This window comes from Hippocampus bargibanti, linkage group LG05 (assembly GCF_051943395.1).
Source record: "Hippocampus bargibanti isolate YZ-2025 linkage group LG05, ASM5194339v1, whole genome shotgun sequence".
NCBI classification, from domain to species: Eukaryota; Metazoa; Chordata; class Actinopteri; order Syngnathiformes; family Syngnathidae; genus Hippocampus; species Hippocampus bargibanti.
In genome coordinates, this window is record NC_142738.1 from 28,102,729 (window position 1) to 28,125,281 (window position 22,553).

Sequence of the window (22,553 nt, forward strand, 5' to 3'; positions counted from 1 at the left end):
CTCATCGAGGGTCCTGTTGACCTTATACAACTCCAAGCATTCGGTGATCCATGTGTGTGGCATCGAGTCATATGCTTTCTTGTAATCAATCCAGGCTGTGCACAGGTTGGCATGTCGAGACCTGCAGTCTTGTGTGACTGTTCTGTCAACCAGCAGCTGATGTTTGGCACCTCTAGTATCTCTACCAATGCCTTTCTGTGCTTTGCTCATGTATTGATCCATGTGTCCACTTATCTTGGCCGCAATGATGCCTGACATGAGCTTCCATGTTGTGGAGACACAGGTTATTGGCCGATAGTTGGAAGGAACTGCACCCTTTGAGGAATCCTTCATGATCAGGATTGTTCGCCCTTCGGTTAGCCATCCTGGGTGAGTCCCATCCATCAGCAACTGGTTCATTTGTGCTGCTAGGCGCTCGTGGAGAGCTGTGAGTTTCTTTAGCCAGTAGGTGTGGACACCTACTGGTGCCGTCCAGTTTTTCATACCTGAGACTCTTTCTTGTATATCTGCCGCTGTGATGGTAATTGGGTTCTGTTCAGGGAGGTTGCTGTGCTCCTCTTTCAGAGTCACCAGCCATTGTGCACTGCTGTTATGTGTGACCTCTTTCTCCCATGTGCCTTTCCAGTATCTTTCAGTTTCCAGCCTTGGAGGGTCTGCTCTGCTGTTTGAACCCTGCCACTGAGCGTACACTTTCGCAGGTTGTGTTGCGAACAACCTGTTTATTCTTCTGGCCTCATTCTCTTTCGTGTACCTCTTTAGGCGACTGGACAAGGCCTGGAGCCTTTGTTTGGCAGTTTTGTTTGCTTCAGGTATGGTTATCTGCATGTACCTCTTGGGTATTGGCCTTTTATTCACACCTCTCTGGGTCTCCGTCAATTGACTCACATCTTTCCGAGCCGCCTTGATCTTAGCCTCCAACCGTCTTTTCCATGGTGGGTAATGAATCTCGTGGATTGAAGTGTTTGTGTTAAAAGGTAAAAATGCGAAGCAGAAGAAGATTGATGACTTTTTTAAATTGCATACATAATACAGTAAGTCGATGAGAAGGTTTCTTCAGCCGTCATCTGTACAAATTTGAAGGTTTCGGACGTTTCGCCTCCTATCCAAGAGGCTTCGTCAGCGAACTAAAGTCTGACTGGTCGTATCGGCCCTATTTATATATCCCTAATGTCCAGCCATGGCGGCGCCGGAAACAGCTATGATAGGTCTCTACTCTCAGGTTGGGGGGAGCAGAGGACCCCTCCCTACGGCCCCACTGATTGTTCCTACATTTCTGACTAACGACTGGCCCATTTCCCCCACTCCCACCGGTATTACCTCATCAGCATTACGAAAGTTGCCTAACCTGTTTTGACTAAGCAGGCTATTGTATGAACGATCCAAATTGAACCTCACCCCACCAGACCGGTTTAATGAAGGATTTTGTTGTTTTATGAGAATCGCTTCTTTTACCCCCCTTTCAACCATCTATGTTCTTTCGCTAAGATTTTAACGTCATTGTCATCAAAAGAGTGGTTGCTAGCTTTTAGGTGCAAATGTACTGCCGATTGAGGCCTACTTGTATTATTCCTGCAATGTTGATAAAGTCTTTTTTTGAGAATTTGTTGAGTCTCCCCAATGTACCCCAATGTACTGCTCTTTACAATTTTCTGTATGGAATAAACTACATTACTTTGTTTTTCATTTGGTAGCCTATCTTTTGGATGCACTAATTTTTGCCTTGACATGTTTATCGGTTTGAAATAAGTAGGAATTTTGTGTTGCCAAAGGACTCTGTAATTTTTCAGAAACTCCTGCAATGTAAGGTACTGCTACTCCTCTCCTTTTTGCATCTTGAGAATTATTGGTTTCATTCCCTATTCTTTCTTTCTGACATTTGTTGAATGACCACTGAGGGTACCCACAGTTAGTGAGTGCTCGCCTGATATGTTTTGACTCCTTTTCCCTACCTTCAATGCTAGTTGGTATTAGTTTAGCCCTATGCTGGAGGGTTCTGATAACTCCTAATTTGTGTTGTAACGGGTGGTTAGAGTCAAAAAGTAAGTATTGGTCAGTGTGCGTAGCCTTCCTAAAGACTTCTGTTTTTATCGCTCTGTCCTCTTTTATAATTACTTTACAATCCAAGAAGGCTAGTTGGTTCTCTTTAATGTCCTCACGAGTAAATTTAATGTTGATGTCTACAGAGTTGAGGTGATCTGTGAAGGATTGAATTTCTTGTTTGTGATATTCTGTGTTACCAACCAACAGAGCTAAGATAGTTTTTAAATATTTGGCTACATTGTATGTAGAGGAGTCAATGCTACAAACAATGGGTCTGAGGGGGAACCCTTCTTTATGTATTTTTGCCAGGCCATAGATACATGGCGTGGCCTCTCCCGGGTATAATCTAAAATACATCTGGGACCCTTCCAATAGATACAAGAAAGAAATGATAGACTGCCTCCAAAAGTTAGAGAAAGGAAAACATATAGACAAACAGATGTATTTGGGGGAATCTAGGAACAATCAGTGGGGCCACAGGGAGGGGTCCTCTGCTCCCCCCAACCTGAGAGTAGAGACCTATCATAGCTGTGTCCGGCGCCGCCATGGCTGGACATTAGGGATATATAATTAGGGCCGATACGACCATTCAGACTTTAGTTCGCTGACCTCTTGGATAGGAGGCGAAACGTCCGAAACCTCCAAATTTGTACAAATGACGGCTGAAGAAACCTTCTCATCGATGGACCACTCCTGTACGACTGAGAGCCTACACAGACATAATACAGTAAGATTCAAGCGTTGCAGTTTCCCTGTTGTGTTATGTACATGCCCACTGTACTGTATATGAATGCAATCGTTTTCTGCAACAATGTTTCTTGTTTTGTCTGCTGAAGCGTGATGATTTTGAAAATTACCATACATTCCATACTGTGTATTAAAGGACAACCGATGTCACTTTTTATTCAAATGCAAAACACCAATAAAAAGGACTTCACGACAAGACGTCTTGCATTGCTTGTGAATCCAAACAATGGCTTCAGATTTGGATCATATGCTTTCTTGTTACACATCCAGTTATGAATATCAAAGTCAAAGTCAGCTTTATTGTCAAATATGCTAATATGCATGACATACAGCACAGATGAAATTACTGTCATCTCGGACCCAGCATGCAAGGCACTTATGACTTTAACAAACATAATAAACATGAAAATTCCAATTTGCCGGGAGAGGGGAGCCGCTGCGTGTTCACGCGCCACCATCTTTGGGAAAACAACAAAAAAAAAACAAAAATAACAAATAATATGACAACACAAAAGACACAGTCATTCATTCTTCAGGACTTGCTGTACCCTCTTTGTGATGACATGAAACAGTTCTAGATGAAAGAGGAGAGGATCAAAGCATCCATTTCAGCAGTGGATCAAGGACGTCATGGTGGAATTTGCACGTCTACCACAAGCTAAATGTTGAAAGCAAACACGAAGCTGTAGCATCCATTATTGAATATGATTCAAATATACTGTAGTTCTGAAGAGGAAAGCATACATGTTTGCAATCGATTAAAGAATTGTGTGCCATTTTGAGGCAACATTGGGGGAACATCTCTCACCCGAAAAAAAAAGAGGCACGAAATGGCGAGCTCATGGCCAGCTCCGTTTCTTATATGGCGCTTGGATGCCCTCTTTTGGCGGCTTTTGTTAATGCAGTTCGTTGCAGGATGGATATATCGACAGTACGGTTTATATCGACATTTTTTGTAACTCGAGAATATTGATATAACGAGACTTTACTGTATATATATATATACAGTAAAGTCTCGTTTTATCGATATTCAAGGGAGTCCGAAAATATCGATATAACCGGGACTATCGATATATCCGACCCTGTTTGCATGTAATTTTCTCCGTGCGTGCATAGAAATAGTATCGATATAACCGGGACTATCGATATATCCGATATCGATATAACGAGACTTTACTGTATGTATATTTTTTTTGTAGCTGGTCTTCCAGTGAAGACGGACATCACGCCTGGGCCATCTCGACTTTGTTCTGGTGCCAGACGGTCATTTTTCTGTCGGATGAAATGCAATAGGCCGTCTGTCAAAGTAGAGGATAAAGACTTTCCGTCAACCTGCTCAAAGAAAAAAGGTATTGTGTTACAAACACTTTTATCTCGTCATTATTCTGACCTGGGATATATTTTCCATTTCTTGTCATCATTTTAATATGCAATAATTTTAGCTGCCACCTTATGAAAGCCCTTGCTGTCTCTGTTTCCTTTCCATTTTTAAACGGCCACCAGGACACACACTTGACCTACCCCACGGCATTACACAACAAAGGAAGTCGGCCTCCTTAAGTCCATATATAGAGTGGCTTGAAAAAGTATTCATACTCCTTGAACTTTCGCACATTTTGTCACGTTCTGGCCACCAACATTTTATTGCCATTTTATGTGAAAGACCAACGCAAAGCGGTTCACAATTGTGAAGTAGTGAAGTGAAGTAACTTTCAAAAAAAAAAAAAAAGACAAATGCGGCGTGCAAAAGTATTCAGCCCCATTTTCTCTGAGTGCAACCAGTTGCCTTCAGAGGTTTCCTGATGATTGCTGAATGATCAGATGTTGACATAATAATCAAATGGAGTCCACCATCATGTAATCTAACCTTAGTGTAAATACAGCTGTTCTGTGATGTCCTCAGAGGTTTGCTATGAGGACACTGGTCAGTGAATAGCATTATGAAGTCCAAGGAACACACCAAACAAGTCAAGGATAAAGTTGTGGAGACGTTTAAAGCAGGGTCCGGTTATTAAAGGATTTCCCAAGCTTTGAACATCTCACGGAGCACTGTTCAATCCATCATCAAGAAATGGAAAGCGTATGGCACAACCGCAAACCTACCAAGACATGGCTATCCACCAATACTTAGATCCTGAACAAGGAGAGCACTGATCAGAGATGCAGCCAAGATGCCCACTGTAATGTGTCTCATGTGTGTCTCAAGGTGCTGCAGAGATCCACAGCTCAAGTGGGGGAGTCTGTGCATAGGACAACAATTAGTTGTGCACCGCACAAATTTGGCTTTTATGGGAGAGTGACAAGAACAAAACCATTGTTGAAAGAAAGCCACATGGAGGACACAGCAAACGTGTGGAAGAAGGTGCTGTGGTCAGATGAGACCAAATTGGAACTTTTTGGCCTAAATGCAAAATGATATGTGTGTCGGAAAACTTAAAGATCTAAGAGGTGATAGGAGAGTGAGCAAACCAAGTGAGATGATGAATGGGGTGCCTGAGAGGGAAGACACAAAGGAGGCTATGAGTGAGATATGAGAGTCTGCACCAGGAGAGGGTCTAGTGATGAAGATGTTTGAGGACAGAGCAGACCAGCGGGATGAAAGAGTTAACAGTGAGACGAATGGTACCGCTATACAAGAAGGGTGACAGGCATGGCAGGAATAATTACAGAGGAGTGTAACTGCTGAGTATGTGCAGTAGAGTTTTAGGAAGCATGTTAGCGCAGGGATTGAATTGGTGGGGCCAACATCTGCTGAATATCTAAAATGGAAATTGAGCGGGCTTTAGGAAAGGAGAGTCCTCGACGTGTGTGTGTGTGTGTGTGTGTGTGTGTGTGTGTGTGTGTGTGTGTGTGTGCGTGTGTGTGTGTGTGTGTGTGTGTGTGTGTGTGTGTGTGTGTGTGTGTGTGTGTGTGTGTGTGTGTGTGTGTGTGTGTGTGTGTGTGTGCGTGCGTGCGTGCGTGCGTGCGTGCGTGCGTGCGTGCGTGCGTGCGTGCGTGCGTGCGTGCGTGCGTGCGTGCGTGCGTGCGTGCGTGCGTGCGTGCGTGCGTGCGTGCGTGCGTGCGTGCGTGCGTGCGTGCGTGCGTGCGTGCGTGCGTGCGTGCGTGCGTGCGTGCGTGCGTGCGTGCGTGTGTGTGTGTGTGTGCGTGCGTGCGTGTGTGTGTGTGAAGAGCAGCTTTTTTGTATGGCGGTTAGTTGAGAATGTGGTATAAGAAGGATGTGAAAAAACTACAAATGAGAATGGAAAAGGCTATAGATTGTTTGGAGTGATAGGAATGGAGAACCGTTGAGACAGTTGCACAAAAAGGAAGTGAACATGTATGATGTGAGGAAACAGCTAGGAGTGAAATCTATTGAGTGGAAGATCGAGAGGCGAGTATTAAATGATTGGGCATGTGATGCGCATTATCGAAAGCGATCATGTTAAGGTGTTGGGAGGAATTGGAAGGAAGAAAGAAGATGATGGGACGCAAGAGTAAGACGAGACTGTATTGGAAGGGAGTAATCAGGAATGCAGGTACGAGAGACAGGACAGAAGAAGAAAGTGAATGAGCGCATGGATCATAAGCTTAAATGAGCCGGTCAGAAGGGCCATATATATAAATGGGGAAGGAATGAGGAAATATTGGAGAGGAATGTTGGGCTTATGAATGAGAGGTTGGAAAGTAGTTAAGAAGGGTGTGGGAAACTATGCAGAAGCAAAGCAGGCAGGCCTACAAATGCATAAGAAGCGGATGCATCGCAAATAAAGTTTGAATGTGGGAAGTGTGGAAGGGAGTTCGCATCGCAGGGTAATGTCATAAAAGGAGCTGCATTCAAGGAGCATTTGAAGAGAAAGGAATGTGAAGACAATGCGGAGGATGTAAACGATAGAAGAAGCAAATTATGCTTGACATGTGAGAAAATGTGAAAGAACGAAGCGAGAAAAAGAAAGTAGGTGGGGAGGAAGGAGCAAGAAGGGTGCGTGGAGTGATTTTTTTTCTCATCCCACTCTTGTTACACAGATCACAGATTCAAATGCAAAACACCAATAAAATGACTTAAAGTGTCCAAAATCTGCAAAAAAATGAGCTGCGAATTGGGCATTTTCAGAAAATCCTGCCCCCAGTTCGTGACGTCATGCCAAGACGTCTTGCATTGCTAGAGAATCAAAACAATGGCTTCAGATTCTGAGAATATGCTTTCTTGTTTCACATCCACTTATGAATATGATTCAAATAGTTCTGAAGAGGAAAGCATACATGTTTGTAATCGATTAAAGAATTTATTCCGTGTCATTTTGATGCATCTGGACTGCAATGTAGCGTCCCAGAAAAGTGGCAGAACAATGGCGACCAGCTCCTGTGAGGAATGAATCAGCCTGTTTTCACAGGCTGATAAATTCCTTCCATGGAGCTTGGACGCCCTCTTCTGGCGACTTTTGAGTGCAACACGAGGTTTTCAGACCAAACAAGTACAGCAAAATACATTGACGTGATGGAAGGACTGCCACTAACAGGGATGCTTTACCCACAGGTTAGTTTATATGCTGCTTCGTCTGACTTTGAGCATTTTGAAACTGCTCTGCCAGTCCATCATAAAATGCACATTCTGATGCCACTGACACATTGCTCTCACAATTAAAATGTTTCAATTTGAGGATGTGATGTTGTGCGGATCCAATATGCGACACATCACTGTGTGCCGTCCTTGCTGTCGTAGTATATACTCGATGAAAGGGTCTGTTCGTCCTCGGCATGCTACACATCGCTAAATCCAATATGATGGCAAAGGCTTCGCTTCACACTTAATCACACAAAATGCTCTCATGCAGTAATGCATAACCACCAATATGCATGATCAAAGAACATAATTTTATTTCTATATCTCCATGCACATACTTTAATTTACCTGTTTTATTCTCATCACAGCTGATCGCAAGAGCTTCTGCACAATCCATAGCACAGGATACCTAAAAAGTTGGCCACCCACAAAAATGGGTCTTGATGAAGACAACGAGCCTGACAACGAAGGTTGCAACTTGAGCTGCCTGGTGGCCATTGGTCGACTCCACCCGCATATTGTCCCCCAGCCCAGTTTGACGGACATCAGAGTGAAGCCCACCGAGTATGTGTCCCGGCATGCCATTGATGGCAAATTTGTCTTCGTTGACCAGAGGTGAGACAACACAATGGAAATCATGAGATTTTCACAGTTGACTTGTCACCACTTTCAAAACAAAATTTCCACATTGAGCTTCATAATGGCAATAGCTGCGTTGTTTGGTGTGAGCTGTCAGTTGTACCCAAACATTTTCCCCCACAAAATTAAAATCCACAGGAGGCTATGGTTTAGGGAGATATGATGAGTAGTGGAGGATTTTGACCAGGTGTGTTCTTGCTTTTTTTTTTTTTTTTTTAGAGCAACAGCTATCCTAGCCTACCTTCCACAGGAGCTGCTTGGAACATCATTCTATGAGTATTTCCACCAAGAAGACATCGGCCATCTGGCAGAGTGCCACAGACAAGGTATTTGTAAAGGCTATGGTCTGATTAACTCAAATCGGCTTGAAAAATTTTCAACTCCGAAAGACAGTAATTAGGTGTGCTAGAAATAACTAGAAAGAACTTTTGACTGCAGCTTTCACTGCCATCTTGATTTATTTGAGCCCGACTTGATTATTATCATCACATTTTTGTGGGCCCATTGACACACATAATTTCCATTCAAGTGTGCCATAGCAGAGACTATGAAAGGTAACTAAAGCCATCAATCACATCTTTGGTTTTACTCGTTTTTCTAACCACTGGATGCACCACTGTTGAGCATCAAAATGTAAAATAACAAAGTGACAGAGAGCTGAGGTCCCAAAAATCATTTTCTTTTGTTTATTCTGTTTACTGATGAAGTGCTGCAGATGAGAGAGAAAATAAACACGAACTGTTACAAATTCAAGATCAAAGATGGCTCATTCATCACACTGAGGAGCCGATGGTTCAGCTTTATGAACCCCTGGACCAAGGAAGTGGAATACATTGTCTCCACTAATACAGTTGTGTCGTAAGTGACAGAATGCAAAAACGCAGATGACCATAAATCCTGTTTTGAAAGAGATGCTTTCCACCTGGTTGTGTCTCTCTAGATGTCCTATGATGGAAGGTTCAGAATACACTCAATCCGCCAATTCCCCACAAAGTATGGACAGTGTTCTCCCTTCAGATGGTAAGCCAATATAAACATCAGCCGTTGCCACTGTCATTGGCATTACTGACCCCCGACCTGCATTTGAACCGTCTGCTTCTGGGTTACTGTTGTTTAGTAGGTGGAGGAAGACGAGCATTGCAGACGGTGCCAGGCATTCCTGGTGGCACTCGAGCAGGTGCTGGAAAAATTGGAAGAATGATCGCAGAGGAGGTGATGGAGATCCAAAGGTCAGAGCATATTGATGCAGTGCTGAAAAATCTTAACAGAGCTACTCCCGGTGACAGTGTACAGTCATCCAATAATTGTAATCTGATAGAATTCGAACTATACTAATGAAATTCTCCATAGTTATGTTTTGATAGAGGTTTATGGCACTTTTTATTGGCAATACATTTGTTGCGTTGCTGTCATCTTTCCTATCAAGATTGTGGACACCAATGGCCATGCATGGCTGCTTTCACTTCCATTTCTTTTCCCGTCTTTTGGTAATTGACAAATACAGAGGCTCCCCACCTTACGAACAAGAAACTTTGAGTGTTCGTTCGTAAGGTGAATTTGATCGTAAGTTGCTTCAGTGCTATATTTTGTATGGAATGTATGTTTCAGTCAAACACTAAACGAGGAAGTATAAAACACAGACGTTCTAACAGTCGTAAAATAAAATCACACCTACTGTAGTACGCCGACATATCCTTGGGGCTTCAGTAAGCCATAACTGAAGCTGCTTGCATGTAATTCCGTCATTACGTGCATTTACTTTGTGTTATGCATCACCTTTCGCCACCTCCTCGGAGCCTCAACTGGGAAAAGGGATTTCCTTCCCGCCCACATACTCTAACACAGCCAATCGTAAGCGAGCTCAGTGGTAGCCTGACTGGTGTCAGTCGCGTAAACATTTAGCCCGTGAAACCTGTAATGCAGTGGTTCTTAATCTTGTTGGCGGCACCGAACCCCACCAGTTTCTTATGCTGATTCACCAAACCCTTCTTTAATAAAAAATAAAATATATTTTTTTCTGGTGCACGAAATGAATTGTGCATTAACATCATGTTGTTCAAATAACAAAGCCAAAAATAGTTAGCATGGAGTAACACATTAGGAGGGTAGTCTCACTCAGACACATATACAGCCCTCTTTAAGCGGTCGAATAGGAAGGTCTCACTCTGCTGCATAAACCAGCTACGTTAAAGCGGACCGGTAGGAAATCTCAAAGCAGGACGCTTTCAATTACTCTGCCCACTAACTGCAGTCTACACCGAGGGGTGGACTTCTGTGGCGGAGGATCCACCGAACCCCTGAGACCGACTCATAGAACCCAGTTTAAGAACCACTGCTCTAATGTGTCTGTGTGCATACGTGTGTGTGAAGCACAGTACGTAGCCAATTGCAAGCAAGCTCAGCCGGAAAAAGGCGTGCAATACAAAATGTAATTTACAGCATCTCTGTCCGAACATTTTTTGACATACTGTACTCGCAAAAATGTTAGTATGTACCGTAACATTGTAACTCGAATGTTCGTTAGTTCGTGAACGTCTGTAATTTTCGTGCATTGCTGCTGGTGGTGATAAATGCAAAGGAGGTCAACATAAGTCAGGACCGGCGATTTTTGATGTCAATCAAAGTTCTTACTTTACAAGTTGCAGGACCAAGAAAACCGTTACAGCGACAAAGATACAGTGTTTTTTATGTTAATGTAATTTTAACTCCATTCAATAACTGTAATTTACTGCCATTCCCGATGCATGATGTGGAGCGCCATTCTCGAATTTGTTTGGGTTTTGTTTTTACTTGCAGGAGCGTGCGTTTCAAGCCTCGGTCAGACCACTGGCATTGTTTTTCCCTCCTAAAAGGGGGCAGGGGGCTTTTTGTACAGCCACCCCCACTTTCAATGAAGATACCTATACAACCAGTCTAATGAGATAAAAGTGTGTAAGGTTTCTTACGCTGCATTGAATGTTTATATAGTCCTAAAATCCAATATTCTGTAGGTCCTGCAATTTGAGTCAAAATGACAAAAACACTGGCCCTGGAGTGGACACATATTTGCACATTGGTGAATTGAAATATAATTTCTTTAACTTTTCCCTCTGAGTGGTAGGCAGATTCCAGATGTGGTGTCTGAGAAATTTTATTTGCTGTTGTCTCATAGCATTCTTCCTTTTGAGTAATAATTCACTTTTTTTGAATATACAGTTTATTATGCTTTCACAGGTCTATACAGTCAATGAAAAGTAAAAAAAAACATACTGCTCACTTCTACATCTGTTAATACGCTGGAATAGTTCAATTTTAAAATAAACAAAACCAGTTGAGTAATACAAAACCATTACCGTATTTTTCGAATTATAAGTCGCAGTTTTTTTCATAGTTTGGTCGGGGGTGCGACTTATAAATCGGAGCGACTTATATATGCATTTTTTTATTACTGTATATCATTTCACATGTTATGTTCACATTAAACCGCAAGAGCGCGCTCTAGGCCTGTGCTGATATTGTGGTGTTGAAAAATCTGTGAGCGCAGAGACAGTAGCCTACACATTTCTAGAACAGGTGTTACAGGGAAATCTGTGACCCGTCAGAATCTGTCGTCCCTGCGGTCGCGGTTTCTGGAGGGTCAGATTTTTCTGTAACACCTGTTATTTATAAACACAACTGAGAAGGGCTGAATAAAAATGGCACCGAAAAGAAAGTCATTCTGCAGCTTACAAGCTGCAGATAGTGAAATATGCAGCCGAAAACGGCAATGGAGCAGCAGAAAGAAAGTTTGGAGTGAGCGAAAAACTTGTAAGGGACTGGCGAAAAGCAGAGGTTACGCTTACTGAAATGAAGAAGAAAAAAAAGCTAATCGCGAGCGAAAAGCTAGGTGGCCGCAGTTGGAGGAACGAGTTCACGCATGGGTGCTTGAACAATGTGCTGCTGGGAGAGGTTTGTCAACGGTGCAGTTGCGTCTCCACGCCCAGGTCGTTGCCAAGGAGATGAATACAAACGGCTTTGCAGGAGGACCTTCTTGGTGTTACCGCTTCATGCAACGCAAACGCCTCTCTATCAGAAATCTCTATCACAAATAAATTTTTCCCAAAAATGCGACTTATCCTCCAGTGCGACCTATATGTTTTTTTCTTCTTAATTATGCATTTTTTGGCTGGTGCGACCTATAATCCGGAGTGACGTATAATCCAAAAAATACGGTAGTAATGCATTCAATAATACAACTGTATAACCACTTTTATTATATAATAAAATGCAAACAAAGAAATAAAAGAGGGGGGGGGGAATTATTTGACTCGTCTGTGTAAGCTCTGTCGTACAGGAATGGTCCATCGATGAAAAGGTTTCTTCAGCCGTCATCTGTACTTCTTTGATGGTGTTGGACGTTTCGCCTCTTATCCAAGAAGCTTCGTCAGCAAACTAAAGTCTTATTGGTAGTTTCGGCCCTATATATATATATATATATATATATATATATATATATATATATCCCTACTGTTCAGACGTGGCGGTGCCGGACTCTGCTATGATTGGTCCCTTCTCTCAGGTTGGGGGGAGCAGAGGACTAATCCCCGCGGCTCCACTGATTGCTTCTATTGTCCTGACTGACGACTGGCCTGATGTGCCAATTTGCCCTGGTATCACCTCATCAGCATAACTAAGCCTATGTTGCCTAAGCAGTCTATTGTACGATTCAAATTGAACCTCACCCCACCATTACGGTTAAGGGAAGGATTTTGATGTTTTATGAAAATAGCTTCTTTTACTCCCCTTTCAAACCATCTATTTTCTTTCGCTAAGATTTTAACCCCATTGTCGTCAAATGAGTGGTTGCTAGCTTTTAGGTGCATATGTACTGCCGATTGAGGCCCAACAATTGAGAATTTGTTTAGTCTCCCCAATGTATTGCTCTTTGCAATTTTCATTTTTACAATGTATGGAATAAACTACATTACTTTGTTTTTCATTTGGCAGCCTATCTTTTGGATTCACTAATTTTTGCCTTAAAGTGATTATCGGTTTGAAATACGTAGGAATTTTGTGTTGCCAAAGGACTCTTTGTAGTGTTTCAGAAACTCCTGCAATGTGAGGTACTGCTACTCCTCTCCTTTTAGTATCTTCAGGATTGTTGGTTTCATTCCCTATTCTTTCCTTTTGACATTTAAATGTTAAACCTTTTCATCTTTGACTCATAGCGCTTTCTCTTATGGGGAGTTTAAATGCAGGCTCAAATAGGATGAAGTAAAGAGTGTGGTGGGTGGCACTGTGCTTGGTTTTAAAACAAATGATGTTCGTATTGGCGTGATATACTTCATCCATCTTTTCCATCTTCACAAAAAAAATCATTGTTGGGATCACAAAGCAAATGTAATCCTCTCCATTTTATACATATCAAGATTATGTCAAACCATTCTTCAACGGTAGGGGTTTCAGGTTTTAAACCACCTTCTTGTAATAGCATTTCTGCTAGCCGCACTTAGAATCTGAAATAAATATTTGGTATTATTAGAAACATTTACTGATGCAATGGCACAAATGTAAATTGGATGACCATCTGAAAAACACGCTGTAAAATTTTATGTACTTCCTTCCAAAATGGTACCTAGGATGTACAGTCCCAAAATATATGAAAATGCTTTGCTTCAAGGCACCCAAATATAATTCACTATTTTAATTGTAGGATTCGAGGTTCTTCACCATCAAGCTGCGGTTCTAGCCCGTTGAACATTACCAGTACTCCTCCACCGGACACCTGCTCTCCTGGTGGAAAGAAGGTAACGCACGCGCGCATGCACAAACAAACACACACACACACACACACACACACACACACACACACACACACACACACACACACACACACACACACACACACACACACACACACACACACACACTCACACACTCTTTACAGGAAAAGAAAATCTTGAAAATTTCATTCACCTAAACAAGATCATCGATGTAGATCATTAGCCCGTTATTCTTGTCACACCCATTGCCTATTTAGATGAGCAAAAAACTATAAATGCTTCTTAAATTGCAGACTAGTCTCCATGCTAGAAACTCCATCCATGAAGGGTTTTCAAGCATGTACAGTTGCCTGAATTTTGAGCACTGCTCCACCAGCCCATCATACAATGCACGTTCTGATCCCACTGAGACATTACATTCACAATTAACATTTTTCAATTTGTATTGGGAAAAATGGTTAGAAACCTATCTAGTTGTCTACTATTGATAATATAATTAAACATCAAAAATTAGCTTTTAAAGGATTAACCGATTAATCATCCACTAATCAAATGAATTGATAATAATTTTGAAAAAATTTTTCAAAATTGTTACTCGTCCCAATACAGGAGGTTGTGTCAGGAAGGGCATCCGACGTAAAAGCTTGGCCAAAACAAACATTTGAATCAAACCTCTGAAGATGGAGGACACCGATTCGCTGTGGCGACCCCTTGAAGGAAAATGCCGAAAGAAGTTACTTGTCTCCCAATTACAAATTTCCTCCCAAATGTGCCCTAAATTGATGAATTGCTTTTTGGCCATAATAATCAGTGCAGCAGCACTGCTTCGCTGTAAAGATGCATTCATTTAGTGCAGCGGCCCCCCCAAACCTCAGGGACCAGTTTAATGTCAGACAATGTTTTCAGCGAACAGCCTTTAAGGTAGGGGTGTCAAACATACGGCCCGCGGGCCGGCACCGGCCCCAAGGAGGTTTGATCAGGCCCGCAGGATAATTTGAAAGTGGAAAAATGCATTAAAGACATGGAATTAATCTTTTTAATTCGCTGCAATTCATGGATTATCTGCTAAGGGGCGCACTCTTTTCCATCAGAGTAGAAGATACGGATCACTGAGACAGACTGAAAACAGCAGACGGTGTCAATGCGCCATCTGCTGCTTGTTACGACGTTGTTAATACCTTGGTCTGTACCTCTCCGCTACACGCTCATTAGCCAAAATGTCGTTATCTAAACGGAGAAAAGTAGATAAGGAGTGTAGAATTTTCAAAGAAAAATGGACCACGTCCTATTTATTTACAGAGATGCACGGAAAACCTTGGTGCTTGGTGTGTTTGCAACCAGCTTCGGTATTGAAGGAATATAATATTCGACGCCAGTACGAGACTCATCACAGCGAAAAATATGACGGGTTGCAAGGACAACTGAGAAGAGAAAAGATTAACGAATTGCTGGCGGGTCTGAGGAAACAGCAGTCAACTTTCATCAGGAGCCGAGAAGTCAATGAAGCAGCGGTAAAAGCCAGCTACCTAATTGCTAGCGAAATAGCATTAGCATCGAAGCCGTATTTCGACGGTGACTGTTAAACGATGCATGATGAAGGCGGCTGAACTTGTATGTTCCGAGAAGCGACAAGCTTTTGCTAATATTAGCCTGACGAGGAATACTATAGCAGAGAGGATTTATTACATTTTTCGTGGCAATTGATGAGAGCACTGACATCACAGACGTCGCCCAACTGGCCATATTTATTCGAGGAGTTGATGAGACATTGACTGTTACTGAAGAGTTTCTTGAGTTGGTGCCAACGATGGACACCACAACAGCCGAGGACATTTTCGGCTCTGTCGTTGGTGTATTGGACAGTTGGAGTGGACTGGTCCCGCGCTGTCAGCCTGGCTACAGACGGCGCGTCATCCATGGTCGGAAAGAAAGCAAGTGTCGCGACAAAGTTCAACGACAAAGTACAAGCCCTTAATGGAGGTGATAGTTTCTGGACATTTCACTGTATTTTGCACCAGGAGGCATTGTGTTGCAAGTCGCTGAAAATGGACCACGTCATGGAGGTGGTTGTTCGCACTGTAAATTTAATCCGGTCCAGAGGTCTGAACCATCGTTAGTTTGATAAGCTTCTCAGCGACAGCAACATTACCCACAACCTGCCATACCACACTTTGTTATTCAGTGGCTTCAAAGCAAAAGTTCTGTGATGGAACTGCAACTCCATAAATTTTCAGCATGTATTGTATGTGTATGTATGTTTCATGTATGAAGTTTACAGATTTACAGGACAGGTGAACACTTTCTTCATTACACATATAAAATAAAATGTAAAATTTTATATGCGTATGTCTAAGCCAGACCTGGGCAAATTACGGCCCGCGGGCCACATTGTACGTCCCTGTCCGGCACGCGTGAGGCCAATCATAAACGCCATAAATTAAACAAAAAAATGATTTAACTTTTATTTTGAAAAGCGTTAGGTCATTACGTATGCACGACGTAGACTCTACGTCTTACATGTATATACGCGAGAGTCTTACGTGTATACACGGAAGTTAGTGAAGGCGATTCTGTTCGCCAGGTTACCCTCAAGGCTCAAGATGTCGGCACACCCCAAGAAAAGAAAAGTTGATAACGACTGCCGTATTTTCAACAAGACATGGACTGCCAAATATTTCTTTACAGAAATTAAAGGTAAAGCAGCGTGCTTAGTCTGTGGTACACAGGTTGCTGTGTTTAAAGAATATAATTTGAATCGCCACTACACGACCAAGCATGAAGATAAATACAGAAATCTGTCTGGTGAAGAGCGTGCAAGGGTGTCTGATGCATTGCTTGCAAAACTACAAACCCAACAAGGGTTTGTAAACTAAACTTCACACTCCCAGAGATGCAGCCGTCAGGACAAGTTATGTCATTTCTCACAAAATCGCCAGAAAAAGTAGGGCATTTTCCAACGGAGAGTTTATTAAGGAGTGTTTATTGGACTCTGCTGCGCTGATGTGCCCAGAGAAAAAGGGCGCGTTTGACAACGTTTCACTCTCCCGACGCACTGTAACGAGGCGGATTGAGGACATCGCGGGAAACTTAGAGCTTCAGCTGAAGAACAGAGCGGCCGACTTTGACTTTTTTTCTCTGGCTTTGGATGAGAGCTGCGATGTACGTGACACCGCCCAGCTGCTCATCTTCTTACGTGAGATAACCGCAGACTTTCAAATCACGGAGGAGTTGGCAGCCATGCAGTCAATAAAAGGGACAACCACTGGTAATGACTTGTTCAGAGAGGTAAATGCATGTATGGCCAGGTTAGGACTGAAATGGGACAAGCTTGCAGGTGTGACAACAGATGGTTGTCCAAATCTAACCGCGAAAAATGTTGGACTTTTAAAGAGAATGCAGGGTAAAGTGACAGAAATGAACCCTGATCAGAAATTGACATTTTTGCATTGTATCATACACCAGGAAGTGTTGTGTAAGACAGTGTTAAAAATGAAACATGTTGTTGATGCTGTCACTAAAATAGTTAATTTCATCAGAGCGAGAGCTTTAAATCACAGGCAGTTTGTTGCTTTGTTGGAGGAAAATGAGGCTGAACATGGTGACATAAGCTATCACTGCACTGTTGGGTGGCTCAGATATTTACAGAGTGCTTTATTCTTCTGATTATCAGTACCAGCTATTCAAAATATTTAATTTGAGAATTTACAATGAAAGAAAGTTGGTGGCCCTCTGACACAATTCAGGTTTCTCATGCGGCCCCTGATAATTAATTAATTAATTAATTAATTAATTAATTAATTAATTAATTAATTGCCCACCCCTGCTCTAAGTGGTTTAAAAATGTCCTTTCTTTAAAAGTCTCATTTAATGTTAAAGTGCATTACTATATTTTTCAGTACCAATTAAAGTATTGTGCCTTTGTACAATCAGTGGGACCAGTTTCAATGATACAATATGCGGCGATGGTGAGTCATATTTGTATTTGAGGTGTATATTATTCTAAAGGCATATCAAAACCTAGCGACCAGATAGTGTTGCCGACAGATTGTGAGAAGGGGAAAATACCCAACCAGCTAACAGAAGAGGAGCCTATGACTTTCGGAAAAAAAACATCTACATTTATTGGAGAATATCAAGAGTTATACTTAAAATACGGATTTATCGCAAACAATTCACATGCACCAAGCACACTCAATACACTATGTGGCGATGGTGAGTCGTATTTGTATTTGAGGTGTATCTTATCCGAAAGGCATGTCAAAACCTAGCGACCAGATAGTGTTTCCGACAGATTCGAATACATGTCCCATGTCATGATTTGTGTTTATTATTTTATGAAGAATACACCACCGTTTTCATGCAGGTCATATCATATAATATAAGGACGATCCCTGAAAATATTGTTGACATTAAAGCAGTCAGTCCATGGGGCATTAAAGGCTGGGGACCACTGTTGTACCTGTAATATAATTTATATACAAAACATATGACTGCTTCAAAGCAGGAAATGGGATTTTTAGCAGTGGCGGTCCGTGCATTTCACACCTAGGCCTTCAGTGAAGTCCTGCTTAGTCCGACTTGAACAAATATCCCTCGTAATACCATAATTTATGACGGCTGGAGATATCATTTACAAAAGCACACGCGCGCAGTACTGGGCGTGGCATCACCTTAATCGTCTACAACACAGGCTATTTTCCGGAGCAATTACACATCAATAAATCTGCATCAGCAATTAGAACTTGTCACTATACGTGATACTGCAAACACTTAAAAATAAAAGGAAATTTAAAATCATTTGTCCACAAAGTTTTATGAAGTCCACCAAGAATATGCAATCTTTAACAAGATTTTACGCTAAATTACAAAATGTCAGTTTAATATAAGAAAAACAAGACATTCACAAAACGAACTATTTGTTGAAAATAAAAGTAAACACATCTTTTTCATTTGTTCTTGAGAATAGGCCTACATGCGACAGCGACACCATCACACAAGTCTCTGAGTACTTCCACTACAATCACACAGCTGCACCAATGCATATTATTTACACACTGTAGAAGAGCAAGATTTCTTTTCTTTTTTTTTGTAGATTTGTCATTTCATTTACTTACCATTGATTTAATATGAATGAAATAACATTTCAAAAACATGTTAAAAGTGAAAAAATAAGTAAATAAAAATGTTTGCACTCACCAAAACGGTTGTCCTCCAAAACACTTATTTAAATACAAAATCTATTCTCCTTTCTTTCCTCAAGAAGACTTCAATGACTTTGTTGTGCAGTTTGTCTGTGCGTTTCAGTTCCAACAATAAATCCTTTTCTATCGACATGGAGGCCAGTGCTGAAAGCCGCGTCTGTCCAGTCGTGTTTCTGGCGTATGTTTTAATTCACTTTAAGGCCGAGAATGACCGCTCAACACAAACCCTTTCCCCGCCTGGGACAGGTTAGCGAGCTCGGGAGTCGGCCGTCGTCCTCTCACAAGGTCTAGCTTCTCCTGAAAGGTCCGTCTTGAGAATGGCCTGGCGAGTATATCTGCTACCAAATCTGAGTTGACCTCTCCTTCAGCCATTGTGGGTTAAAAAAGCGAGTAGATATACTACTTGGTTTTTCTGCTAAAGTTTCCGGGTCTGATCTGTTGTCAGCTTGGTTGATTTGCATAGCGCTGCCTCTGCTGAGGGCTGAGGTAAAGTGAGTATCCAATCACAGGACGCGTACGTCATGTTCAACGCGAGGCCCTCTAGCTGGCCTTACTGTGCCAACTCGTGATCTGATTGGCTATCGCAACTGTATATCAACTACATGTGCCCGTTCATGTACAGCGCACAGACGCCCTCACTGTTGATTCTGAAGGTGTCGGTCAGATTTCATACAGCCTGGCGACACAAACAAGCTATATTATTGGATTAAAAACTCTGACCTAAAACTACAACACTGAAAGGAGCATAACCAAATGGATATAACATCAAGAAAACAGTATGTAGAATAATTATATATATATATTTAGAAAAAAATACTTTTTTAATGAAATTGACTTTTATTATAATTATGATAATTATGTCGGATTATGTTAGGCCAGCAGAGACGCTTGCTGACGGCCCACCACTGATTTTTAGCATGTGTTAGACATTCAGAAAACTTTCAGAGGATGCTGTTGCAGTAGTCAAGGCGAGGAAGTGATAAAGGTGTGGATGTAGGTTTGAGCAAGAAAGTGAGGGTTGAAGGTGAAAAATGTTTTTGGGGTGGAAGAAAGCAGTTTTGCATATTTGAGTGATGTATTGGTCTAAACCAGGGGTCGGCAACCCGCGGCTCCGGAGCAGCATGTGGCTTTTTCCCTGCTGCGGCTCCCTGCGGCTTTAGAAAATAAATAATGAGTATTTAATTTAATGTATATTATTTTAGTTCATTCGTTTTTAAAATGTAATTCTAAATTTGAAGATTATGGTGATTATAAATAATACAAAATAAAACGTATTAATTTTTTTTGTCGCTCATAATATACGTCACAACCATGGACAGTGGACGTATATCCGGTCACAACCGCCAAATTGCGCACGATTTCTTGAATTTTTCGACCCAGAGGTAGACCAACTATGGATACATCTAAGAAAAGAAAAGTGTCTGAAGAAAACAGAACGTTTAATGATACGTGAGCAGATTCGTTCGCCTTTACTGCTGACGAGACAGGTTTACCGGTATGCTTAATATGTAATGAGAAGTTAGCAAACAACAAAAAGTCAAATGTCGCAAGACATTTCCAGAACAAACACACAGCCTTTGCTCAAAAATATCCGGATGGAGATGAGAGAAAAAGAGCCGTTTCGGAACTGATGCGGAAGGCTGATCAGAGCAAAAATCAGCTTACAGTCCTGTGTGAAGATGAAGGTAACGTCATACAGCCCTGATGTGCCGAGGCTGTGCGCTGAGGTGCAGGAGCAGAAATCATATTAACCAGGTGATAAATATTGTATTTGCCATTTTGCAAATATTCTTTTTTTTTTCAAATAGACATTGAGTATTATATTTGAAAGTAATCTTCAACCCAACGACTTTTTTTCAGAGTTTAAAATGTTTTTGTTGCGTGCAGAAATGTAATTTCGCTTCTCTGTAACAGTTCATTGATTCATAAATGCAACACACTATAGTTTGTTTATGCATATATAAAAGTAAAAAACGATGATGAAAAGGTCCAGTGTTGTCTTCATTTTAAATGTCAAAAGGATTTTGTGGCTCCCAGTGTTTTCTTTTCTGTGGGAAATGGGTCCAAATGGCTCTTTGAGTCGTAAAGGTTGGCGTCCCCTGGTCTAAACTGAAATTGTTGTCAAAAGGAGACCATGGTTGCAACAGTGATATGGGTCATGGATTTGGTGGCGAACTACAATTGGACATAATCAGCGTAGCAGTGGAAGTGGAGACAGTGATGACCAAGGATTTGTCCAAGACCGAGAAGGTTGAGAAGAAAGAGAAGAGGACCAAGCAAAGAACCTTGGGGGACACCTTGGGACAAGGGTGCAGTCTAGAAAAAAAGCAGTTGTTGTTGTGGATGATTTTTTTATGTCTGAGATATGTGTCAACCCAAGAAAATCAAATGCTCTTCACTGTGATTTTGTCCAGGTGTGCACTAATTATGAAGGAGGCACCATGCCAGCCCAATGCGATGACAACGCTGTTCTCGTGTTTTTACAGTCACTGATACTTGTTTCATCTTAATAGATTCACAATGGAGGGACACCTGAGCTGGCCAGCACTGGGATCCTTCCTGGTCCCGATTCCGTTGGCTACCCCTACTCCAACCAGTCCATCATGAGTGAGTCTCACACCCACTGACATATTTCAATTATAGTAATATGTCCCAACTCACTTTTGCTCAATTTTTAAAATAGGGTCTATCCTTTCCAGATGCTTTAAACACATTCAACCTTGTCTGTTGCCGAATAAGAAGCAAATGTGACAATTCATCAGTTTCCATCAATCCCAGTAGTTTGATTGACAATAAAGTGAGACCTCAACTTACGAACTTAATTGGTTCGCTGACAGAGTGTGTAAGGCGAAAAGTGTGTATCTCAAAAAAATAATTCCCATAGGAAACCATTAAAATGGGAATAATCCGTTCCCGGGTTTCCATAAAATATACTTTTCAACTAAATAAGCCTTAAAACTACACACAACATACCTTATTCTATGTATAATAAATGTGCTATTTTATTGCAATGAAAGAAATACACTGCATTGTATCATAAAGTCACTTGGCGTTGGAGGTCGAAGGTCAAAGGGAATTGCTGTTTGGAAAGAGAGACGCATTACATGATGACTGTAATTAAAGAAATAAACTGTGCTGTAAAATAAAGTTTTATTTACTTTTTTGATGGTCGTTGATGGCTTATGGAAGGAGAGTCACCTTCCATAAGGACTGATGGTAACTTAACGTCTGGTGCTGTTCGGTCGTGTGCTTCCGCTGAAGATCACTCCGCCAGCCATGGTGGGTGTGTATTATGAAAATAGTGCTTATTATAAGGTTTAATTTTCATGAATTTGACGTTTGTAAGACAAAAAGTTTGTAAGTTGAGGTTTTTGTAAGTTGAGGTCTCACTGTATTGATTATCTTGATGAAGAAAACAAACCTATTATGAATGTTGGTGATAATGCCAATAACGATATGAAAAAATATGATCACGTCTAACAGAAAGAGTGGCTAAAGAAATCCACATTGCTAAGGTATGACACAAGTAAAAACGTCATGTTTTGCAATCTTTGCATATCACAAAACAAAACAAATAAAATGACAAGTGGATGCAACAACTGGGGAACTGGTACACTTACGAGGCATATTAGCCACACGCAGGTA

The 22,553-nt window shown here is 41.5% G+C and overlaps 1 protein-coding gene across 1 annotated transcript in view; it reads left to right on the top strand.

Moving 5' to 3' along the window:
* The window catches only part of bmal1a (basic helix-loop-helix ARNT like 1a), a 59,905-nt gene that overhangs the window by 33,959 nt on the left and 3,393 nt on the right, over positions 1 to 22,553 (top strand). The window contains exons 12-19 of the mRNA XM_088997570.1: positions 3,987 to 4,136; positions 7,696 to 7,942; positions 8,186 to 8,292; positions 8,674 to 8,824; positions 8,907 to 8,986; positions 9,084 to 9,195; positions 13,638 to 13,731; positions 21,422 to 21,515. Of these exons, the coding sequence (XP_088853696.1) occupies positions 3,987 to 4,136; positions 7,696 to 7,942; positions 8,186 to 8,292; positions 8,674 to 8,824; positions 8,907 to 8,986; positions 9,084 to 9,195; positions 13,638 to 13,731; positions 21,422 to 21,515 (1,035 nt within the window). The remainder of the gene's footprint in view (positions 1 to 3,986; positions 4,137 to 7,695; positions 7,943 to 8,185; positions 8,293 to 8,673; positions 8,825 to 8,906; positions 8,987 to 9,083; positions 9,196 to 13,637; positions 13,732 to 21,421; positions 21,516 to 22,553) is intronic.